The sequence below is a fragment of the Oryzias melastigma genome, linkage group LG11 (genome assembly GCF_002922805.2).
Source record: "Oryzias melastigma strain HK-1 linkage group LG11, ASM292280v2, whole genome shotgun sequence".
Classification (NCBI taxonomy): domain Eukaryota; kingdom Metazoa; phylum Chordata; class Actinopteri; order Beloniformes; family Adrianichthyidae; genus Oryzias; species Oryzias melastigma.
The window spans coordinates 20,005,370-20,027,425 of record NC_050522.1 but is presented as its reverse complement, the minus strand read 5'-3'; the positions used below and the strand labels follow the sequence as shown (position 1 = coordinate 20,027,425).

Sequence of the window (22,056 nt, the reverse complement as noted above, 5' to 3'; positions counted from 1 at the left end):
CTCTCAGGCTACCGGAGAAGCGGTTGGGGTTTTACATGTCGAGAAAGAGCGGGCATGCTCCAGGTCCTGTGGAAGTTGAGCTCTTTGCACATTGATCCATGCTAGATTCAAGAAAGGTTGCACAAATGACATTCGCATCAGAGGTGCTCTTTTTTGTTTGGCTAGAAACAGGATGCCCCCGCCCAACCCCAATACCCCCATCCCCCCCGGCCGGCTGTGCATCCAAAGCTCTTTAACCAAGGCGGGGAAAAGGAGACAGAGATGCAGGAAAGCTACAGAGATCAGGTGGAAGCACGGGTCAGGAAAGAGAAGGGATTGGCATTTCAATATCCTGAGAGGATTACTGTCCGTGCTTTGGAGGGCCGATCCCCGTAGAGTTTCTGGGGCCTCGGAGATGGATGCATAAAGGGGTGGGAGTGGGGGGTGAATGCTGAGATGGAGGGGGACGAGGACGTGAGGTGGCAGCCTTATGAGCTGAATTCCTCCAGGGTTCAGAGAAAAAAACGCAATGGTGCAAATGATTCATTTAGGTTTATGATTAATTTACACAAATAAATATCTTAGGTCTTCTACAGTCTCCAATTGTATGTCAAGTGACAAACTAGAAGCCATTCATGTGTGCAATCTTGCTCCAAAGTCTTTTAGGTTAAATCCCACTTCTGACACCAGTGTGATATCACTTTGATACCATTAAAAAGAACTAGAACAGTAGCAAGAGCCCAATAATTATAATCGTAAAAGTCCAAACTGCCTGTAACTTTGACTATAGTGCATCAAATTTTCAACACGGAACAAATAGACAAATTCAAGGCAAGTTCCAGAATCTAACCTTCTCAGGTCTTTGAGTCGCCATGTCAAGCAGCATTTCTGTTCAAGAAACTACCTTAGAGTTCCATTGACATAGAGGATTCACTGAGCTATTTACATGTCCACATACCTCTAAGTAATCAGAAACAGGCAAATTGATGATGTAAATGTGGTTGCTACCAATATTGGTCAACACGGTAGTCCATCATCAGAAATCTTTCAAGGGATGTTGTGAATATATATTGCAGTGACTTTTGAACTTCCTGTTACCTTCAAAACTTGATCGTGAACATTATTGCAAGGATGTAAGAACTACTACATTAGGAAAAGAAAAAACAGTGGTTGTCTTGAATATACAACAATACTCTGACATCTCACTTGACTACCATTTTGTTTGGTTAACACGTTCAGTTATAAACCTCTGATTTATACAGAATATAAGGTGGATGCATGCTGGGAGGTATCAACAGGAGGTTGAACCACACAGGTGCAGCCCGTTTTGGGGCTGTCCAGGCCCGAGGAGGGTCGTAGAAAAGAATTGATCATATCTTAAGGGGATCGCAGAGTGTCTTGCAGATCCCTTAAAGCAGGGGTGACCAACCCTGGTCCTCAAGAGCCTCAACCCTGCCTGTTTTCCAGCTCTCCCTAACCAGCTTGCTGCTGATTAGCAGACTCAAGTGATTCCACATCCTGATTAAATAAACAGGTTTTCAGCATCGAGCAGTCCAGAGAGAGCTGGAAAACAAGCCAGAGTTGAAGCTCTTGAGGACCAGGGTCTGCCACCCCTGACTTAAAGCCTTGCACCACTGAAAGTAGAGTGTACGATTATGGTGCATGTGGTAAGTGTACTGTGTCAAGTATTCGAAAGGCAAACAAAAGTAGCACGCGCTTATGAGATTCAGGTGATGTTGTACATAAATCCTACTATTCTTCGGAACTGGCCTTAAGGCCTTTGGACTGTCTGTGGAGGATAAATGGGTAAACCCTTATTGGTTTGCCCATTTTTTTCCTGTAAACATTCTTAAGAGCAGTTGTGACTTAGTCATTACATATGGACAGCTTCCTTGATCAGATAAAGGGAATCGAATGTCCTACTGCTTAATTTAGGAAATCCGGTAATGATCAAATAGTTGAAGTTCATGTAAAGAGGCTACCTTGACATAATATTTTCACACTAAATACCCTTAAAAGGATTGTCGGGTTTGTAAATATTTAATTGAAGACGTGAATGAAAGTGCTTGGACCGATCCTACACACCTGCCTAAATATCTAAATGAGACTTAAAATCAATCTAGCATCAAACGATAGCCAAAAAGGGCATCTTTTTATTTTCTTTCCTTCACCGAGCGAGCCCCTAAAGTGTCAGAGTACAAATCTCTCCTTCAGCGTCATTAAGTTTCCAAAAGCCCACCCCCGCCTGGCACCCCGCCCGCAGCCCTCTGCTGGGAGCCGTTTGGATCCTTTTGCCTCCTTAATTAGAAGTGATGGGAAGGTGAGGCTTCAGCAGGCACCAAATGAATAGAGTCATCAAGCTACTTTTCAGGGCTATAGCCCAGCCACTTAAAACGCTTTGTCACCTTGTGATGGGAATTTTAATTGCCTACCTCTTGGCTTATAATTGGAGTCTATGAAGAGTCTTTAGATTGTGGGCTGTCTGCAAAGATTTTTACCGGCTGCTTGTTATTCAGAGACAAGGAAGAGTGAGGCCTGTTGATGGTTGACGACACAAAGCTGTCATCGTGATCGAGGACTCTTCGAAATGAAAGCAAGTTTCTTCTGTCAAAGCTCACGGAGGGAAACAGATGGAGGAAAGATCAGTAGTGTAACCCATTGGTTCAAAACCGAAACAGAAGAATGTCACAAGTTCAAATTTACTGAGTGGACCAGAACCCTTTGAAACTTTTCTTAAAAAAGTAACATGGTGTTCAGATAACTGCAAATCCTCCATAAAAAAAATAAATAAATAAATAATAAAAAAATTTCTTCTAAAATTATGTGGGAAAACAGTATTTTTCGCACTATAAGGGGCAATTAAAGTAACTTTAAAAAAAAAAAAAAAAAAAAAAGCCTACAGTGCCCCTTAATCCGGAGTGCCTTATTTCTAAATGTATTCTGGTTGTGTTCACTGATATCGAACAGAAAGCTGCACTCTTATCAAAATGGTTGTTTTTGTTTTTTGTTTTGTTTTTACGAGTTCCAAACAAAGTTATGAGAAAACGCTAATGTGGCTAATATGTAGCGGTGTCACAGTGTGTTTTTCTGCGTTACAAACAAGCTTAGGAGTTAGCATTGTCACAGTAACATAAGTTTTAACAGTATCAGTCTGATTTTTGTGTGTTGCAAACAGGTTTGAGAGTTACAGGAAATTCAAATGAGATAACAAGGCAAAGGTTTCTAACGTGGCTAATTCTTCAGGCACAGCTAACGCTCCCAGTGTGGGTAATGCTTCTAGTGCAGCTAACGCTTCTAGCGCGGCTAACAATTCAAGCAGGGATAACATTCCTAGCATGGATAATTCTTCTAATGCGGCTAACGCTTCTAGTGAGACTAATGCTTCAAGCCCGGCTAATTCTCCTAGTGCGGCTAACGCTTCTAGCATGGCCAACACTTTTAGCATGGCTAACGCTTCTAGTATGGACAACACTTTTAGCATGGCTAACGCTTATAGCATGGCCAACATTTCTAGTGTGGCTAATGCTTCTAGTATGGCCAACGCTTCTAGTGCGGCTAATGCTTCAAGCCCTCCTAATTCTCCTAGCATGGCCAACGCTTCTACTCTGGCTAGTGTGTGGTGTGTCACAAACAAATTGTTGAGTAACTGCGAACAATATTAATAAAGTCTGACTGAAAAACCTATCTCTAATTTGGAAATAAAAATTTAGCAGTAAGCTATGCCGTGAATCACCAAAAGTAAATGTGATTCAAAATTTAATAAAATATAAAACCTTTGATTATAGAAACAGTCCTTTAAGTGACAGCAGATCATTTTTGGGTTATTTTGCCATGAGACAGAATTCTCTGATACCCTCCAAATGTCATATTATTACCTCATACCCCCAACCCCCCCAGAAAAAAGAATTCTACTAGTTCTTTTCTCATTTTCACATCTAGCGGTTGCACCGATCCATCGTCAGACGATTTCTTTATTATCATTCAGCGCACACAGAGGACTGGCTTATCCCTCCAGTTCTGTGCCTCTTGTGTTGAAACCTTTCAGCGTGTGTTAAGTGGAGTAAATCCTTCTGAAACTGTTTGGGGAAAACTAATAAACAAGAAAATCTGGAGAAGTGGAAGGATTACTGATGAAGTCTGGATCTTTGGAAGCACAATTTTAAAAATCTTGAATTAAGAGATTAAGAGCAATAAATGTGTTGCTGGTAGAAGAAACTGGATTTTTATTTGATTAAACAAATTCTGTTAACTTTTTATCTTTTATTAATTAATATTTGGTGCATCTTGAACTGTAGATATAAACAGTCTATATTGTAAAACAGCATCTCCCTCTAACAATTGACAGCCATCAAATCAGACACACAATCATCAGGATAAACAGACTCTGCAACACATCGTTTAGTAGCTTAGATGGAAATGTGCCTGATCTGGATGTCTCCCTGCGAAGTTTCTCCCACTCACAGACAGAAATAGCCCTTTGTGCGGCGTGGATTCTGTTATAAACACATCTCAGGTCTTCTTCCTGCAGAGACGTGAATGATAATACCTGTCTGACTGCAGCTGCTCGCCTGCCTGTCAAACCTCAATTGCATGTTATTTTCCCCGTCGTCACTCATCTTTCTGCTCTGGCTTTCTCCTCCTGACTGTAAACCTCTGCTTCGGGCGTGTCGGTGCTGACGCGGCCCACCGACGGAAAGCGGAGTGTGCGGGGGCTCACCGGGCAGACTCGTGGACACGTTGACCTGGGTGTAGAACCTCTTCTTGGGCAGCAGCTCGGACACGCCGTTCAGAGCTTCCACGGCGAAGGAGTAGTTGGTGTTGGGGAGCAGGTTGACCACCGTCACCGTCCTCTCCGTCAGTCCCACCTGCTGGGGCACGAAGCCAACGCTGGCGCCGCACGGCTCCCACTGCCGCCCCACGCTCCGGCGACAGCTCACGCTGTAGGTCAGGTCCACTCTGCCCCCGCTGTCGGACGGCGCCGACCACTCCAAAATCAGAGTGGATTGCTTGAGGGTGTAGACCAGGTCTCTGGGTGGGGAGGGGGGGCCTGAAGGGTACGGAAAAGAATGCAGTTAACTCAAACACTTGGTTTGTCTCATCAAGGAGACAAAAACTATTTTAAGGTCGTTTTCTTAAAGGGTTAACTAGGGGTGTTTTATCACGAGTCTGTCAATGTGATACATATCGCGATACACATATCTTGATTGATGTGTATCCCAATATATCCCAAGACAGTACCAGTCAATATTTCACTATTTTTTATACTATGATTGAATAATTATCTGAATATTAATACATTTTTCACAAAAGTAAAAATTGTAAAATAAATGTTATATAATGACCAGAACATGAAGTACTGAAATTGTATCTAATAAACAAGATGCTTTTACCCAAACACATTTCTTTTGGTCATTTAAGAAACTTTAAGTGGAAAACAAAAGTAAGACTAAACAACACTTTTGCTCTTAAATATCAATTACATTATCACCTTGGCAGCATTTTAAATTGATACGAATATCGTCAAATTAAGTATCGCAATATTTCACTGAATTGATATTTACTGACACCCCTAATTTTTTTAAATTTGTTTTTGTTTCAAACACAAAATGAAAATAAACACAATAATTAAAAATACAAATATCAGAATAAAAAATACAAATATACAAATATAGCTAATAATGTGTTTAAAAAGCAGTGGGTAGAAAAATCTTTTTGTGGTCCCGCCCCTTTTTGCGACACCTTTTCTTACATATACCTATTTATTCCAGTTTTTTTCTAAAAAACACTTCAAATTATCTTCTGTATGACACCTATGTACAATGACATTTCTCATATGTTTCTAATAATCACTTCAGGTTTAACTCTTCAACCGTGAAGACAATTCTAACAAATAGCTGCTTATTTTCGCATCAGAATGATGGGATTTACGTAAACACTTCACTATTGTAAAGTATTGCATACCAGAGCAAAGATACCCTTTTCTCAGCATCAGAATTGGTTTGAATTACGGTAATCGTGTAAATCGTTGAAGAGATATGCTAGTTTGGCCGGATAGAATTACCCTGTGGGCCGGATCCGGCCCCTGGGCCTTGACTTTGACAAATGTGACTTAAAGGAAGATTGTTAAAAAGTCTGCAATAACTGCAGAAAAAAATTACTGATTTGTCACTGGCCCTTTTTCATTTCAAGAACTTTATTAAGTCACAAGAGGGATATTAGAAGTCATTAAGTAGTACTTAAGTAGTAAAACATCTCTGGTTCTTCAGAGCTGAAAGCTATAGTTGTGGAAAGAAAAGATCTTCACTGGATCAAGATCAGAAGAACCAGTCTGCATGACACTAAATCGCTTAAATATTGTTTAAAAATATTGATTACCACCACACAAACACAAACTATTTTATCCTGTAAGGATCTGTTCTGGTTTCGCATAGCGGTTAGTAATCCTCTGTTTGGACCCTAGCTGTCAATTGGCTCCAGAAAAACAAACTAAATTAAAAGCGGTTTGGTTTTTGCTGATGTAAATCAGTCCCAGAAGTGTCCGCGAGGCTTCGTTTAGCGTTTCGGTCTGGCGACATGACCGCTGTGTGACCGCCGTCCTGCTGGGGATAAAGTGGACCCCTGCCACGCTCCCGACTGCATTCAGCTCACTAATTTTTCTCCTAATCTTTCAGGTTTAGCTGGTTAAGCTTCGGGGGTTTATGTAACCTCTTTAATTTAATGTAGTCACACATTTGACCTCAGCTGTTGAGGACTGGCAGCGTTTTAAAATCTTTAACGCTGGAAAAAAAAGCACTAATCACCTTAAATCTCTGCTGTCAGCAAACATGACAAGAGGATGATTACTGCGGTGTTCATCAAAAACACTGAACTTTAGATGCCTCTAATAGTGCAGCTGCATTTGTGGCAAATTGAAGGTCCTGATGATCTCGTCCTTGTTTTTAACCCACTGACAGACAGATCTGAACTGAACGTGTGAAAACCTTGGATTCTGCCAATGACAGTGTTGCCTCATTTCTAGACTTCTGTAAACCATAACATATGATGTCAAAATTGTAAATGGTGATATTTCTACTGGGTAGTTTTCCAATTATCTTTTAGGTTGTAAATCAACTGGCATAAGCATCAGTGCTGGTGCACCACAGGGTTCGATCTTAGAGCCCACACTGTTTTTAATCTACATCAATAAAGTGGACATAAACATTTCTAGTCCATTTGTTCGTCATTATGCAGATGATACTTTCAATTTCTGTCAAGATACAGCAAAGTTTACAGAATATATCGCGATACTTGTATCAATTTAAACTGCTGACAAGAATATTTTAATTTATTATTTATGAGCGTCCTTCAGCATTATACTTTTGTTTTCCATTTAAACCTCCGACCACTAGTTGGCAGCACTCCACACTTAGAGCAGCTCTACAATGCACCAGAACAACAAGAACTCATGAGAACCAGCTTGTGTTAAAGTCAGTTTTTGTTGTTATGAGACATGTACTACTTAGTCTTTCTAAGTCAGACTTAAAAAAAAAAAAGTGAAAAATTGGTCTTGGAATATATTGTGAAACATATTGTATCACAAGCCATGTATCGCGATACAAATCGGATTGCCAGACCTATTTAAAAAGCTTCTTTTAACTATTTAACACTTATTCAGCGGGATTTAGTGTTGAGAAGCTAAAACTTAAATAAAACACTGATATCTGTTTGTCATACAAGTACAAGCTGAAATGTTTGATGCATTTAAAGCCTTTTATTTTGAAAAGTCTTAATGAATGAAGGCACTTGTAAGCCTGTACATATTCACATAACACTGGTGGGTTTTCAAAAGCAGAAAATATATTTAAGAGTTTATTTTAGCTATGATGTCATTAGAATGGTTAAAAGAAAGTATTTTTCCTCTTAAAGACTTAATTATTTATTGAGCTGAACCTCTGAGATGCATAAAGACTAAATGTTTAATGAACAAAAAAGGAAAAACGGGGAAAAGTTTCAAAAACCAAGAGTCACAGTTCTGATGTGATCTGTCAAGCTCTTCTATCTGATGATTACTACACAACATTCTTGATTCAGACACTTCCGCTCGTAGCCCCTCCCCCAGTGGGCCCTCACAATGAGGCCAAATGCATTAGAACTAAAATCCCAGCATCCCTTCCACAGCTTAATATCTGTCATGAGAAAAAAAATTGTTTCTTAAAACCAAAATCCTGGATAAAACAGGATTATGACAGAGTTGTGGGCAAACTGAACTCATGTAATCTGAAGGGTTCAACTGTTCTACCAAATACAACCTTTTTACCTCACAGATAAATTGCTTCGGCTGCCGCGTTCGTTGAAGCTGCTGCTGGTGTGGAGTTTGAAGCAAACCCTTCAAATCTGACATTAGAGTCACGACGCGAGCCTGCTTCTCTACCCAGAGACGTGCATTTCATTTGCCTGGTGTAAAGCGACTGTACTCTCATGGTCCAGCCCACATCTCATCCCATCGATCCCTCTCAGATCCAATCTTCCCTCCAATCTCAGAGGAGCGTTTTTTTTTTTTCAGATTAGCAGTTAAATACGTCGGCCATCAACACATTTCAGTCACAATTAGAAAGATAAGTGAAAAAAACACCCCAAAAGGATTGAAACAACTTTTCCATCCTTTGAACACAAAGTTTGGATCAGGACCTTTAAATGATTGATGTGTAACCATGGAAACGTTTCTGAAGTGATGGCGTTTTTGTTTTTTTTTTTGTTTTTTTTTTAAGTTTGGGCTTACAGTAACATTTATCCGACTCAAACTTGAATTACTACAGAGTGGCTTACAGAATTGGATTTTCACCTGTTTGTCAAATGACCACACCCACATTTGTGTGCTTTGATTAGCAAAATAAAAAAAAATAGAAAATTACAACCAAATTATCTGTCTTAGATATGACATAACTATAAAAAAATAGAAATAAGATGAAAAATAAATTAAAAAAATAGAAATAAGATGAAAAATAAATCAACCCTTGGTGGTGTCAAAGTAAAGTTAAAAAAAAAAACCTCAATAAAGACACCTTTTTAGTTTTATTTTGATCTGTTACTGCACAACAAAGTCACAAATGTAAATGAAATACCTCAAAATGAGGCTTTTCACAGCAGCTATTAGGTTAAAAATATTGTGATTAAAATTGATTAATTAGACTAATTATTTAAGGTTACAATTAAATAATCATACAAAAAATTCATCACATGACAGCTCTACATTAGACATCCATTATTCTAGCCATGTTTTGTGAAAATCGGTTAATAAATGAGGGAGCTAGCCCGGTTTTTGTGGTTGTTGCCTGCATGCCTTGCATTGACGGCGGGGTTGCTGGCGCAGCATAAGCTAATAAAGGCTAATATATTAAACAAACAATCCAGAGTGAAATGTTCATTACAAATCCATCACCTGCACAGAATTTTCTGGATTCAATAACAATTGAACTAAACCTTCTCTAACTTCCCAGTCCACTGGAAAGTTGTGTAAGCCAGTAGATTTTTGTCATCTGAAGCCAATACACCTGGCTTTGGCCATGCTAAAGCTAACGACCGACCGTTACAGAATCAAAGATGGGCGGAGCTTTTATACTGCCACTCTTCTGAGACTTACACCAGTTGACCAATCACAAAATTCAGCAGCAATACGTCATTTCAACCTGTAGGGGGCAGCACAAAGACAATTTTTGACTATATTTTCAAGTTTAATTTGTGAAAAATGTGGCACTTTTAAAGCCCCATTTATAGAGGTCAACGGCCAAATAAAAAGTGATTTAGTGTTTTGTTACCCTTTAAGGACCAGTACATTTTTTTTTTTAGGAAGCCCTCATTTTCTGAATGATTAATAATAAATAAAAAAAAGAAAAGTTAAAAGTCTAGAAGCTGGTTGTGGCTTTGTCCCTTCATTCGTGTGGTTTCTGAACATTTAAGGAGGAGGCTGCAGCTCTGATGCACAGCTGAAAGTTATACAAGCGCTCAGAACAACCGTCGGTACCGCTGAGCTCCAGCAGAACTACAGAGAACACGAGCGCGAGCCGTCCACCCTCAACTAACGTCTTCTGGTTTTCTAGTAGCAGCAGTTAAAGGTGAACTCTCCACCAAAGCATATAACATTAAAAATTAACGGTAAGCACTTCCAAACCTGTAAACTTTGAGAGCGAAGAGCCTGACCTTTAATGTGACTGGAAACATGTGATTATTATTCACTCAGTTTAATCGCCGCTAAGAATTTAAAGACTCTTTCCAATGAAAACTGTGTTTTTCCGATGGAGGACATCTTTAATGAAAGCGAAGTTTAAAATTGTATTTCTTAGTATTTATTTATTCAAACTGTTGTTAATCAAGTCTTTGTTTTCCTCGATAAACTGTTCTCAGTATTTCAGTCGTCCTTTTATTTTGTTAAAAGTGTTACTGAAGACTTCTCCTGAGATGCTTTCAGATTCTGCATCTTAACAGGACATGTTAAAGGAAGCGTCCCTGCACAGCCTCCATTAACGAGGAGGTGAAAGACAAGGATTCCTACAGAGGAGCGTTCTGACCTTGTTCAACACTGGAGTGTGAAGAATTAAATCACTCTGGTGTTATTCCATAATTATACAGATAATACGCAGCGCACATCTGACCTCGCTAATCGGAAGGAAAAAAAATAAGAAATAAAAGCCTCTGGTTTCTTCCTGAATTTCATCAAACTCTTTGCTCCGTCGTCTGCACCGCACTGAGGATTAGCCAAATCTGTGGATCATCATAATTACTGAATCATTAATGCGGTCACTGGGCCTCCGTGAATGTTATCTGACCGGGACTGCAGAGCTATGTCGTCAATGCGGAGTTCAAGGAACAGAAATATTCCTGGACACACGCTGAGACATGAAGCTCCTCCCCCTCCATCGTTAGGAGGAAATCTATCCAACTGGAGATTTTTGGGACACCTTCGCATTGACCAAATTCAATTTTTGTATGTAATGTTTCCGCTTTTTAACACTATCCATAGCAAAAACAGATAAAAACACTTCAAAATCTGTTTTCTAAAGAGGAGGTGGAGCAAAAGAGGGAGAAGGGAAGCAGGTGAAGGACAGGTCAGCTCTGTGATGATCTCATCTCAGTGAAAAGAAATGGGGGTCATTACGTGTGCACGGCGCAGAGGGGCTGTCCAGGGGCGTCCTGAAGTGATCCTCCTCGCAGACGCACACCACCGAGCCCTCCTCGTCGGCCACGCTGTTGGCCGGGCACGAGAAGCACTCCTGCTGCCGCGACGACATCTTGTAGGAGCCGGGAGGACAGGCTGGAAGACAAACATGAAACGCATTTGATTAAAAAAAAAATAAAACTCCAAATGCTTCTGCCAAAACTTTGACTTGAGACTCTGCCAATAATCTCCTGATTTGGGAGGAAAAATAACAAATGAAGAAAAATAAGCCTTAAAATATCCATAGAGAAGCTAAACTGACATAAAAGTCCAGATAAAAAGGCACTAATACATTTGAGAAAAACTATTTAGGTGAGATCAGCAGTTGTGCTCTATAACTTAAAAACTTTAGTGTTTTATCTTCTAGTACAAGCTAGGCGGCATATTAGCACGCTAGCAGCGCATTATTGTATTTCCAAATGATCGCTAATAACTATGTTAACCTGTTTTTGAGTACTTTAGTTTTCCTTTTATTGTAAAAGTTTTTTTACTTGCTGCCTCTGAATACAGATAAAGAGGCTTTTGGTGATGAGTTGTTAGCAAACACGTCCAAAGCTACATTCAAATTGCCCTAAAATCGAGCGTTTAAGCGACCACTTCCAATGAAAGTCAATGTAAACGCGCGTAAATGCATATTTTGACGGCCAGTTTGAACGTCAGCATGGATGGCGCCCGTTTAAATTCATGGAAGTGCCAACCGTTCACGGAGGAGAAATGAATAATTGTGGTTTGTGTCTGGCGGGAATTCTATGGAACCAAATAATTCGTGTGTTGGAATAGAGCTGTAAAAGAAAAAGCCTTCAACAAGATTCACCAGATTTTCATCTCTTGGACATTTTGGACCAAACCTCTTCTGACTGTAGGTGGTGGATATGCACTAGTAAACACTAGCAAAAGAAAAAGAAGAAGAAGCCCCTCCCTGCTTGCTCAGTGTGAAGACCATGTGCTAAACAGGCATTATTGAAATGTCAAATGTGTGTGTAGCTTAAGAAAACCAGAAAGCTAAATAATTACTACTAGGTGTTTTTCTAGTGCTGGGTTGATAAAAATCGATTAATCGATCTGAATTGATCTAAGCTTAATAGATCAATAATTGATCCATAAATATAGAGATTGACCCAACGCATAATGCTAAAGTCCGCTAGCTTGATGCTAGTAAATTATGGGATTTTGAATAGGACGGCTAATGCTAACGCTCAGTCGACCTAAACATACATTTACAGACTAGATAAATTTCTTTATAAAAGCATGAATATTTTACACTCTTTTAATTCTCCATGCTTGCTCTCTGGCTGAACTAAAGATAAAATTGTAATTTTCACAAAACTAAAAAGCTTAGATTATAGCAACATGCTAACGTTCTTTGCTAGTTTGTTTTCTAATGGGTTTTTTAGGCTAATTTAGAGTTAAGCTTCTATTTTAGCAACATAATAACATTTCTGGCTAATTTGGATTACTGATGAATGTTGGGCTATTTTGGAGTTCAGCTAGTAATTGAGCAACAAGCTAGCTTTTTTGGCTAACTCGCCTCCAAAGAGGTTTTTTTTTTTTATATACTAATTTGGAGTTTAGCTAATATTTTAGCAATATGCTAAAATTTTTTGCTAATTTGTTATCTACTGGGGTTCTTAGGTTAATTTATGGTTTAGCTTTTATTTTGGCCACATGCTAACATTTATGGCCTATTTAATTTACTGGGGAATTTTATGCTAATCTACTAATTAAGCAACAATCTAGCTTTTTCTGTAATTTGGCCTCTACTAAAGGTAAAGGGTAAAAATACAAAAAAATCCAATTTTGAGATATAGTAGTTTCTTTGTATATTTTTGCTTTTGTTTGTACCAAAAATACTTTTTCAAATTTATTTTAGGCTAAAGTAAGTCCATGCGGCTCCTTCCAGGTTTCGATCAGTAGATAATGGGCCCAAATGGCTCTTTTACTGTTAAGGTTGTCGACCCCTGGTCTAAAGGATCACTTTTTCTCATACTTTCTTCTTCTTCTGGAATAAGGTGTAATTATATAGCACAATCGCCACCTAGTGGCCAAACTGAAACAGCCTCCATGAGAGACAGAACAATCGTCTCTGTTCGAGAATCACTGGAAGAGTTATTTGTGCATCGACCAAGACATCTCTTCAAACATGTCTCCACTCCAACCCCATCTCTGAAAAGTGAAGGGCCCGTCCAGCCAGCTCTTTTTGGTGTCTTAAAGACACTCTTGTGCCGCTTCAGCGCCTCCCGCTCGGGTCAGAGCGAGCGTGTGCGCAGTCGTGTTTACCTGTGCGCCTTTGTTGCGTTTGCTGTAAGAAGCTTGTAATCGACTCTCTAATGTCTGTCATTACAGGGAAGAAAGTGCGGCGCTTTCAGCCGCCGACATCAAACGCACACACTTCCTGTCAAACACCACCAGAGCAGAGTCTGTTCTTGAACGTGCCGCCAGCAACCTCCCGTCGCCACGCCAACGACATCAAGCACCCCCAAAAAAAAGGAATCAAGGCTAAATTATGCATGCAGCCACGAGAACAGACGTGGTTTCGGCATTTTCTGCATTTTGTGGCGAGACGGCGTTTGGACTTATCTCGTCAATTCAGCACGGATGAACATTTGGCCCGCCCGCCTTGGAAGTGTGTGTCTAATGATGGGGGAGTAACAAGACAATATGTACTGCTCAGATAACAAAAGGAGTTGGCGTAGCTCGATGGCCGTCATTCTCCACGGCGAGCGACCGCTCGAAGAGACACCGGTAGACGCTGCCAGGCAAGGTCACGTCAGTCGGAGCACGCCAGACGCCCCGAGACCGCGGCAAAACGTCAAGCACTCCAGACGTTGCTGGCTCCCGCCATCCCTGCACTTTAATCATCGGTGAAGGAGGAATTTCTGGGAAGGCTGACAGCTGGCAATCCGACTGATCTGTTTGTTCTGCGAGCTGGCTGGAGCCCCCCCTCCGGTTTCTGGAGGGCAGAATTCACAATGCGGGCGCTGATGGAGGCGCCGGCACGCGGACCGAAGGAGGACAGGAACAGTGGAGCCTTTCATGTTTGTGCAGGAGAACATCAGCAGACGAGTGAAGCCTGCAGATGAGGGCGGCAGCTGTGTCTGTGGGGGTCAAGAACACGGAGGAACCGTGAAGGCCGCACGCCACCCAAACTTCACCAGTCGGTTCACCGTCACAGAAGCATCTTTGATGTTTTCTCTGTCATTCTGCCGTCACTCTGCTGGCAGATTCAGTTTAAAAAACAACTTTAAGGTTTCCTCAACTAAACTAAAATATTTGACAGGTTTGCTAAATTATTTACGGTTTAGCCGAGACGTGAAAAAACATGATTTATGTAGAAACACATTTAAATATAAAAAAAACTATAAAGGTTTAAATAAAAAACTTCACTAATAGAGAATAAGTGAAAATTCTGAAAGTTAAAGAAAGAGATAGATAAATAAAACAATTTTGACCAAAACCAAAAATACTGGATGTTAACTTGGAAACATGAAAGACAAAATAAAACAAGACGTGTAACAAAATATGGCTTTAAAAAATTGTAAAATAAGATATAAAAAGTAAAGTGGAGATAAAAAAAAAAATATTGAAAAACAAAAGTTGAAATTAATATATGTCAATCTCAGATGGTTAAATGTGCTAAATTCCACATTAGTCTGGATATTTTTGTACCAAATGCCAAATTAGTCAAAAAGATAGAACACAAAAATAAAATAAAATAAAAAATGTAAATTTGAATCTACTTAATTGAAGGCAATGTTACATCAATAGAAATAGCTTAAAAAAAGTTAATACTAAAAAAACGGAAATTGCAAAATTAGCTAAAATAAGTGCTATGTTAGCTAACTGAGAGATTCAATGGTACTAGAAAAAAAATCCTGAATTTTAAATTAGATATAAATAATAATATTAATGCTAAATTCCAAATTAAACTTAAATCAAATTTGCGTCTAAGAAGCTAAATTAATGATAAATATCTTAAAAAAATTTTGAAAATGTAGCTTTATACTGACTAACTCCAACAGCACATTTAACAAGTGTTAAGTTAATGTTACTCATTATGCTTTAGTCAGTTAATGAAATATAAATACATAAATAACAAATACAGCTAATTTCAGACGATTAACAAATAGGTGTGGGTAGTTTTGGTGCGCTAGTGCTAACTTCAGTAAACTTATCAGAGTCAAACGTGCTTCAAAATATTCACTTAACTGCTAAATACAAAATGAAGGCTGATAAATCTGCGTCATTAGCTGCGTTTCCATAGACTATGAAATTGCACAAATTGAATTTGAAATAATAAATGTGCATAATGGAAACAACAATTTTGAAAAAACTCGCTTTTATTGAAAAAAAAAGTTCTTGCGCTTGGAGGAGGGGGGTATTTGAAATTGAGGTTTTTGGCAAAACTGTCACGGAAACACTTTTTATTTTCTAATTAAATGAGTCACATGACCAACAGTGACTGGTGGAGCCACGAGAGGAACCACAACATCACACAGCTCAGCAGAAGATGAGCGTGTCATGCAGAATTGTTCCCATTTCCCAAAATCACTTCCTCCATCGTGGATGAAGCTATCCAGAGGAGTTGATAAAACTGATGCTAAAAAGATCTGAACTAAGTCAGAAACTGTCGGAAAAAAGCTGAATAATCCCAAGAGGTAAGATCAGCAGCCTGGTTTATGTTGATAAAAACTTTGTTTTTTATCTGGATAACAAACAAAAAAATTTGATTTAAAAATGATTGCTGAGTTTTCATACGACTTCAGGAGACTTTGGAGTCAAGGAGCTGCTGTCGGAGCTTCCGTCTCCTGCTGCTCTGCCTTAAACGGCCATTAATAAACCATGAAGTTCTTCATGCATCCAACCTGAGCAATGAGTTGTTTCGTTGGCTCCATGGGAGCATTTAACGTGTATTAATCACCCTAAAGGAGGTTCGGTTTAGCCTCCTGAACAGAGATGCAGCGGGGCATCAGAAAGACCCACTGGGGGCAAATCTGAGGAAGAACAGTCGAGATGAAAGATGGATAACTCCAGCTGCTCCACAGACTCAAGCTTCACGCCAGGATCCCTCCTCATCATCAAAAAGATTTAGTGTTTGGAAGAAGACTGTGGACACACTCGCCTCCTTTATTAGTAAAGCATGAACGTAACTTTGAAAATATCTACTGGTTAAAATATGTAGAAGAGTTGCAGCTCTGTTCAACCTTGTGTGAGGACCCACTTCCTCATGGATGTGTAAGAATGAGGATATAAAGTGAAGAAAAAGTGACTTTCTATTAAAAGATGAGATGAGCTGTTCAAATGCTGTCAGCTTGATATCATCACTCTACAGATATGATGTCTAGACTTCCATCTGAGGCTCAGACACACCAGAAATCCTAAAAAAATATCAAAGATTCCATTTAATTCTGCTGCTGAAGGCTGAAAGTCTAAAGCTATATTTAGTATATAAGAACGCCACCTATGTGTGAAATGTGTAGCAGACATCGCAATTTGAGCACGAATTGGAATTGTTTTGGTTCATTGCTAGTGGCTTGCATCAACGGAAATAATTAGCAATCATGTCAGGAGAGTGAAATTCATTTGAAAAAAACAAACGCAGACGTCGTCAGGCTCGTCGCCGTCTCTGGGATAAACCAAACCTACACATCGATACCCAATCAGAGTCTCTGAACGGTCAAAGTTCAACACGTGTTGAGGTGTGCATTCTGTACGTAGAGCCTAAAAATGGTCGCAAAAGTTTAAACGTGGAAGCCCGAAACCACTGGAATATATATATATATATATGCATAGAGATGGATAAAGCGAAGCTCCCATGAAATATGACTTTACCTCGGGTTCCAATGAAATGAAGTAAATTCAGTTGCCAGTTTTCAGCGGTACGGATTTTGCCATTTTGAGACCAGACGACATTAGTAGGCAGTGATCGGTCCGAGTCGGTCTGAGTCATCATTGCTATGGCAACCACTCTCACCAATCAGGAGTGAGTTTGCTGGAAAGCCATTCCACTTCCACTGAAAGCAGACTTTCAGTGGAAGCTCTGTCAAACGTTTTAAAAGTTCCAGGTGGGGCCAGTGAGCACCCCATGCTCTTTTTGAGACATCCGATTGGCCAGTTTATAACTTGCGGAGAGAGGCTTGATTTAAAAACAAGAATAAAAAAAGAAAAGAGTTCAAAGTGGAAATACAAACATTTGGAACTTAAATTTTGAGTTTTGAAACTTAAAAAGAGAAAATTTGAAGCCAATAATAATTACATTAGAACGTTTCTGACTAATTTTTTTTTAGCCTTACAACCATATTTTAGCTGAAATTTTCAAGTTGTTATTTGGGTTTCTAATCTTATTGGCTCAATAATTTATCACTCTGGTCACAAAAAAACAGCCGATAAAAGATTAAATAGTTTTCCAATGATAAAAAAATTCTACATTATATTCCAAAAGTTAAAGCAGCTGAAAATTGTGGAAGACGGCTGAATAAGTGAGAAACAAAGTGCTGTCAAGCTTTTCTTCGGTTTCTTTAACAAGCCGGTGTGACAGCTCAAAGCGGCGCTCTCCTCCGCTCCAGCATGCCTCACCTGAGCGTTTTACAGCTTTGATTTGCAGCGGAAATACCAGTTATTAGCATGAAGTAAAGACCTGGTTAGCATCCACGCCACCGGCCGCCTCGCGCTCTAATCAGAGGGAGAGCGCTCTGCCTGTCGTTCAGGTCAGCGCTTTGCTTCATCATTACGTGGTTACCGACGGCTGACTCCCCACGGAGGAAACAGGTGGAGAAACAGCCAACGGTGACGCACAGAAACACATCTGTGGAGGAAAACTAATCATGCTTTTCAACTTTTTCCAATCATTTTTCTTCTTAAAGTCCCTCCTCGATCATCTCTGATCTACAGTAAAAGTGTTCCCCTTGTGGTTATGATTTTGCAGTTTCTTTTAGGGATTCACCTGAGATGTGGGCGGGACTTTTGATTTGGAGCAACTCCACCCCCTACCTCCATTTACATGCTCTCCAGCTAGCTTCCAGTCCCTCCCACCCTTAATCAAACAATACCAGTGCAACAAAAATGGCAAACAATATCTGAGCTATGCATGGAGTCGTACAGTTGTTAGCCAAATGCTAACTCGAACAAAAAAAAACAAAGTCGTTAATTGATAGGCGTCTACAAGTGGATGCATCAGAATGGGGCAGAGATAGGGAGCTGGTGACCCGCCCATCGGATTTTCTACATCACAATTTTTTTATATTTAAAAAAAGCGTTTTTTAGCCTTCACCGGCGACATCTCAGGTGTTAAAGGGTTAAAGTAATTCTTAAGAAAATGTTTACACACAAAAAATAACAGTTTAAGTTTAGTCCTTATGTGAAAACTACTTTTTAAATAAAAAAAAAAACAAAGAATTTTAAAGTGAAAACTCTGAACTTCTGAATCAAAACTGAAGGTATTTTTAGCAGAAGTCCCTTAGCCTCTTGTTCTAAATGAATTGAGCATATTGTCATCTGCAAGACTACAAATGTGTGTGCTCTCATATGTTTTTGAGCATCATTTCACATTTTCAAACCCCTGGTTGGAGGCGAGCGTCTCTTAGAAAAGAGAGCTAATATTGATCTGTGATGCGGCACACCCGTCTCACGTTTTATCTCCTGCATCAGCAACACGCAAATTTGATATGCTTTTGTAAAGTGTAATATTTTTTGTTTGATTGTTTACCTTCTTGCTTTTGTTAACTACGCCTGGTTACGAAAGCTCACAATCCCCGCTGATGCGGTTCATTCGACTCCTTTGAATCAGCGGTCCGGGACTCGAACGCCACTCCCCTTCTGCTGACATTCCATTGTCATTCGCCTCATTTGAATGGGCCGCTTTCATTAGGACTGCGACCCAGATGCAGACAAATGGGCCTGATGAATCTGATTTTCCGGACGGAAGATAAACGAGCGCTGCGGCGCGCGTGAGGGGAGGTGGGCTCTGCTGCAGCGCGCCTCATTCAGTCTAATATCCTGGAAAAAGAGGAGGTCAAGGGTAATCAGGCAGCTCGCCGTGCGCGGAGGACATGCCTGTTAGAGCCACTTATTGAGACAGAACACACAAAGGTGTGTGTAATTCGGAGTCATTTGCCGCGGCGAGCGCGTGCTGTTAATGGTTTTCATCCGATACGGCAAAACAAAGCTGCACAACAAACATTCAAATTGATTTGTTTGAAAAATAATGAAGCACAAATCAAGATTATACATGCATTTGGTAATTACAAACGTAACATTTTCCTCTCCTTCAGGTCATAAATGACTTTTTTTCAAAGTAAAATACATTATTCATTTCTATTATTATTATTTTATTTCTCTGTGTAAGTGTAATGGCTGAAGCGAGGCCAAGGTTCATCAATCTCAGCGTCGTTTAGCATAAGTTATTCTACTTTAGAGCACTCTCGCTTCTGCAGCTTATTGAAAACTTTTCACAATTCTTTGGATAATTTAGGTTAAACTTAGTACTTATTGGGTTTTATTTTCTTGTATTTAGGATGTTTTAGCTGAAACATTTCACTCATGTAATAGTTATTTGATCATGTTTCATTGCTGTTCATGTTTAGATATTTAGGGACAGTGTGTGTGACAGTCTGGAACTTTGGATCCTTTAGCTATTGGTATAAATTAAGAAAAAAAAATAATTCCAAATCCAAATTCTTCCCCTACCCTTCCAGTCGTAGGGGCATTTGGAGCTGTAGGAGCGTACAGTTTTTGTAGGGGACGGGGGTAGGGACTTAGGGCAGAGTACCCCTCCCCCGGTAGGGTGTTTCGCTTCGCACTATACTGCGGGGAAGAAACACATTTTTCACGTGAATGTGCTCTGAAGCACAGAAGTTTACATTTAAATGTAAGTAATGACCTCTTGCTTTTGGAGAATTTTATAAGTTAAGAAACCATAGTTCTGTATTTCGGAGCGCTGGAAGCTACGCGCTAACGTAGATGACCGGCAACTAATGATGACATCATCAAGGGTTAGCAACGTCCAAATTTGAGACACTAGTTTCCATAACTCTCTAATTCGGATTCTGCCTAAAAACATTAAGTTCAGAACTGCACATATACTGATTTGTATATTATGGGATGTCAGAAAAATCTAAAGCTGCTTTCACATTAAAAAATGCGATTGGTCCGTCGGAGGCGGCCAGTTTCAATGCTTACATCAATGTACAGACAGGATTGGAGGTACTGCAGTACAATTAGAGCGTCACAGTGCATCCAGAGTTAAAAAATCTGAATTTTAAGGGACTTAACTTTGGGCATTGTCAATGACCAGTGGGTGGAGTGATTGTTTTCCTCCTGAACTTGATGATTTTTCACTTATTTGCATCGAGACGATAATAAAAAGACCCTCAAATTTTATCCTTATTTGTCCCCTGTAATGTGGGACAGCAAACTAGGTCACAGAGAGATGAAAAAACTACAGAACATTCATAGTACTGGGAAAAATTCTGAATGATCTCATGAACCCAGAGGTGTAGACGTGTCTACTGATGCTTTGTAGAACTCTTCAAAATAATTACTCTGACCTCTAAACATCATCCATGCATTGTAAATGAGATATGTACAGACACAGCAATCAGGTTATGAATTTGGGGGTAGCTCCTCCTACAGGCATCTGGAGTATTAAGCTTATAAACACTTTAACGGACAAGTTCACCCCACGTCCAAATATAGGCAGCTGGTGCAAATTTGACGTGTGAATCACAACGTGAACTGCTCAGAAACTGCCTGCTGTATTTGGGGAATTTTCAAGTATTTAAATTATGTTTTTCTGTTCGTTTGTAGCTCCTACTCCTCAATTTCTCCCTCTGCTGTTAGTCATGACTCCTCCGGCTCCCCATGACACCAGGCAGCACATCTTAATTAAACAACTGTTTAGACTGGGGGGGTGCAGACAGAAAGGTCAGCCTGTTTTTACCGTCACAGCTAAATTGTTCGTTCCGTGGTTGTGTTGCATTTCAAAGGAAGGAGTGCACAATCTGTTGCGTGGTCACTGTCTGACTTTTTGGGTTTCACTCATTTAACAATTTTCACGATTTGAGTTGTTATAAATATGAGCACCAATGTGCATCCGGAGCAGAAACCATGGATGTTGTTAGAGTTTTAAAGTGAGACGTGGAGCCCAGCCAGCCGGCTGAAGGTGTGTGTGTGTGTTAAATCCATCCCATCCATCTCTGGATGGACCAACTGTTCCCCGTATGAGGTCACCCACACAAGTACACACCTCTGAGAGCCGTTTTGACTCCCCTCTTGCCTGAACATTTAATCAGCCTTATGGTCCAGCAGACCCCCAACCTCCCCCAGGATTCACAAACATTGACGCATTAAAGCCCCACTTTGATCTATTTTTAACTTGTTGTGGTCTTTTAATTATGATTTTGCTGTTTTCACAAAAAAAGCTGTTTTTTAGGACATAGTTTCTGCAGAGCGGTAGAAGTTTATTAGAAATTCACTTCTGAATTGTGCGTGGGAACGTTGGCTCAGAGTAAAGCCCACCCCCTCACCCCACCCTGTTGCTGAGAGCTCTCTGTTTACACCGTCTCAACAGCCCCTCACACCCTCAACTTAAAATGACCAGTGGAACAAAATTGTGAGCAATATCGGAGCTCGGATGAGGAAAACAAAGACGTATCTACTTGTCTATGACTGGATACATCAGGATAAGGCGGAGCAAAGAAACTGGGGATCCGCCCAGTGTGTTTTCTACATCACAAATTTTTCAAATGGCATTTTTTCGTCTGCTTCTGATTCAAAACAATTTAAATAAAAAAATACTTTAAAATGGCATTTTGAGCTTAATTTTCTTTATAAAGAATACGTTAAAAACACAATTTTCATTCGAGTGGATCCATTTTATTTCAGAATCTTTA

The 22,056-nt window shown here is 39.9% G+C and overlaps 1 protein-coding gene across 1 annotated transcript in view; it reads right to left on the bottom strand.

The window, feature by feature from the left end:
- LOC112136174 (ephrin type-A receptor 7) overlaps positions 1-22,056 on the bottom strand; it is a 130,011-nt gene that overhangs the window by 35,274 nt on the left and 72,681 nt on the right. Inside the window, exons 4-5 of the mRNA XM_024257777.2 lie at positions 11,111-11,266; positions 4,697-5,026 (exon numbers count right to left, since the gene is read on the bottom strand). Coding sequence (XP_024113545.1) covers positions 4,697-5,026; positions 11,111-11,266 — 486 coding nt within the window. The remainder of the gene's footprint in view (positions 1-4,696; positions 5,027-11,110; positions 11,267-22,056) is intronic.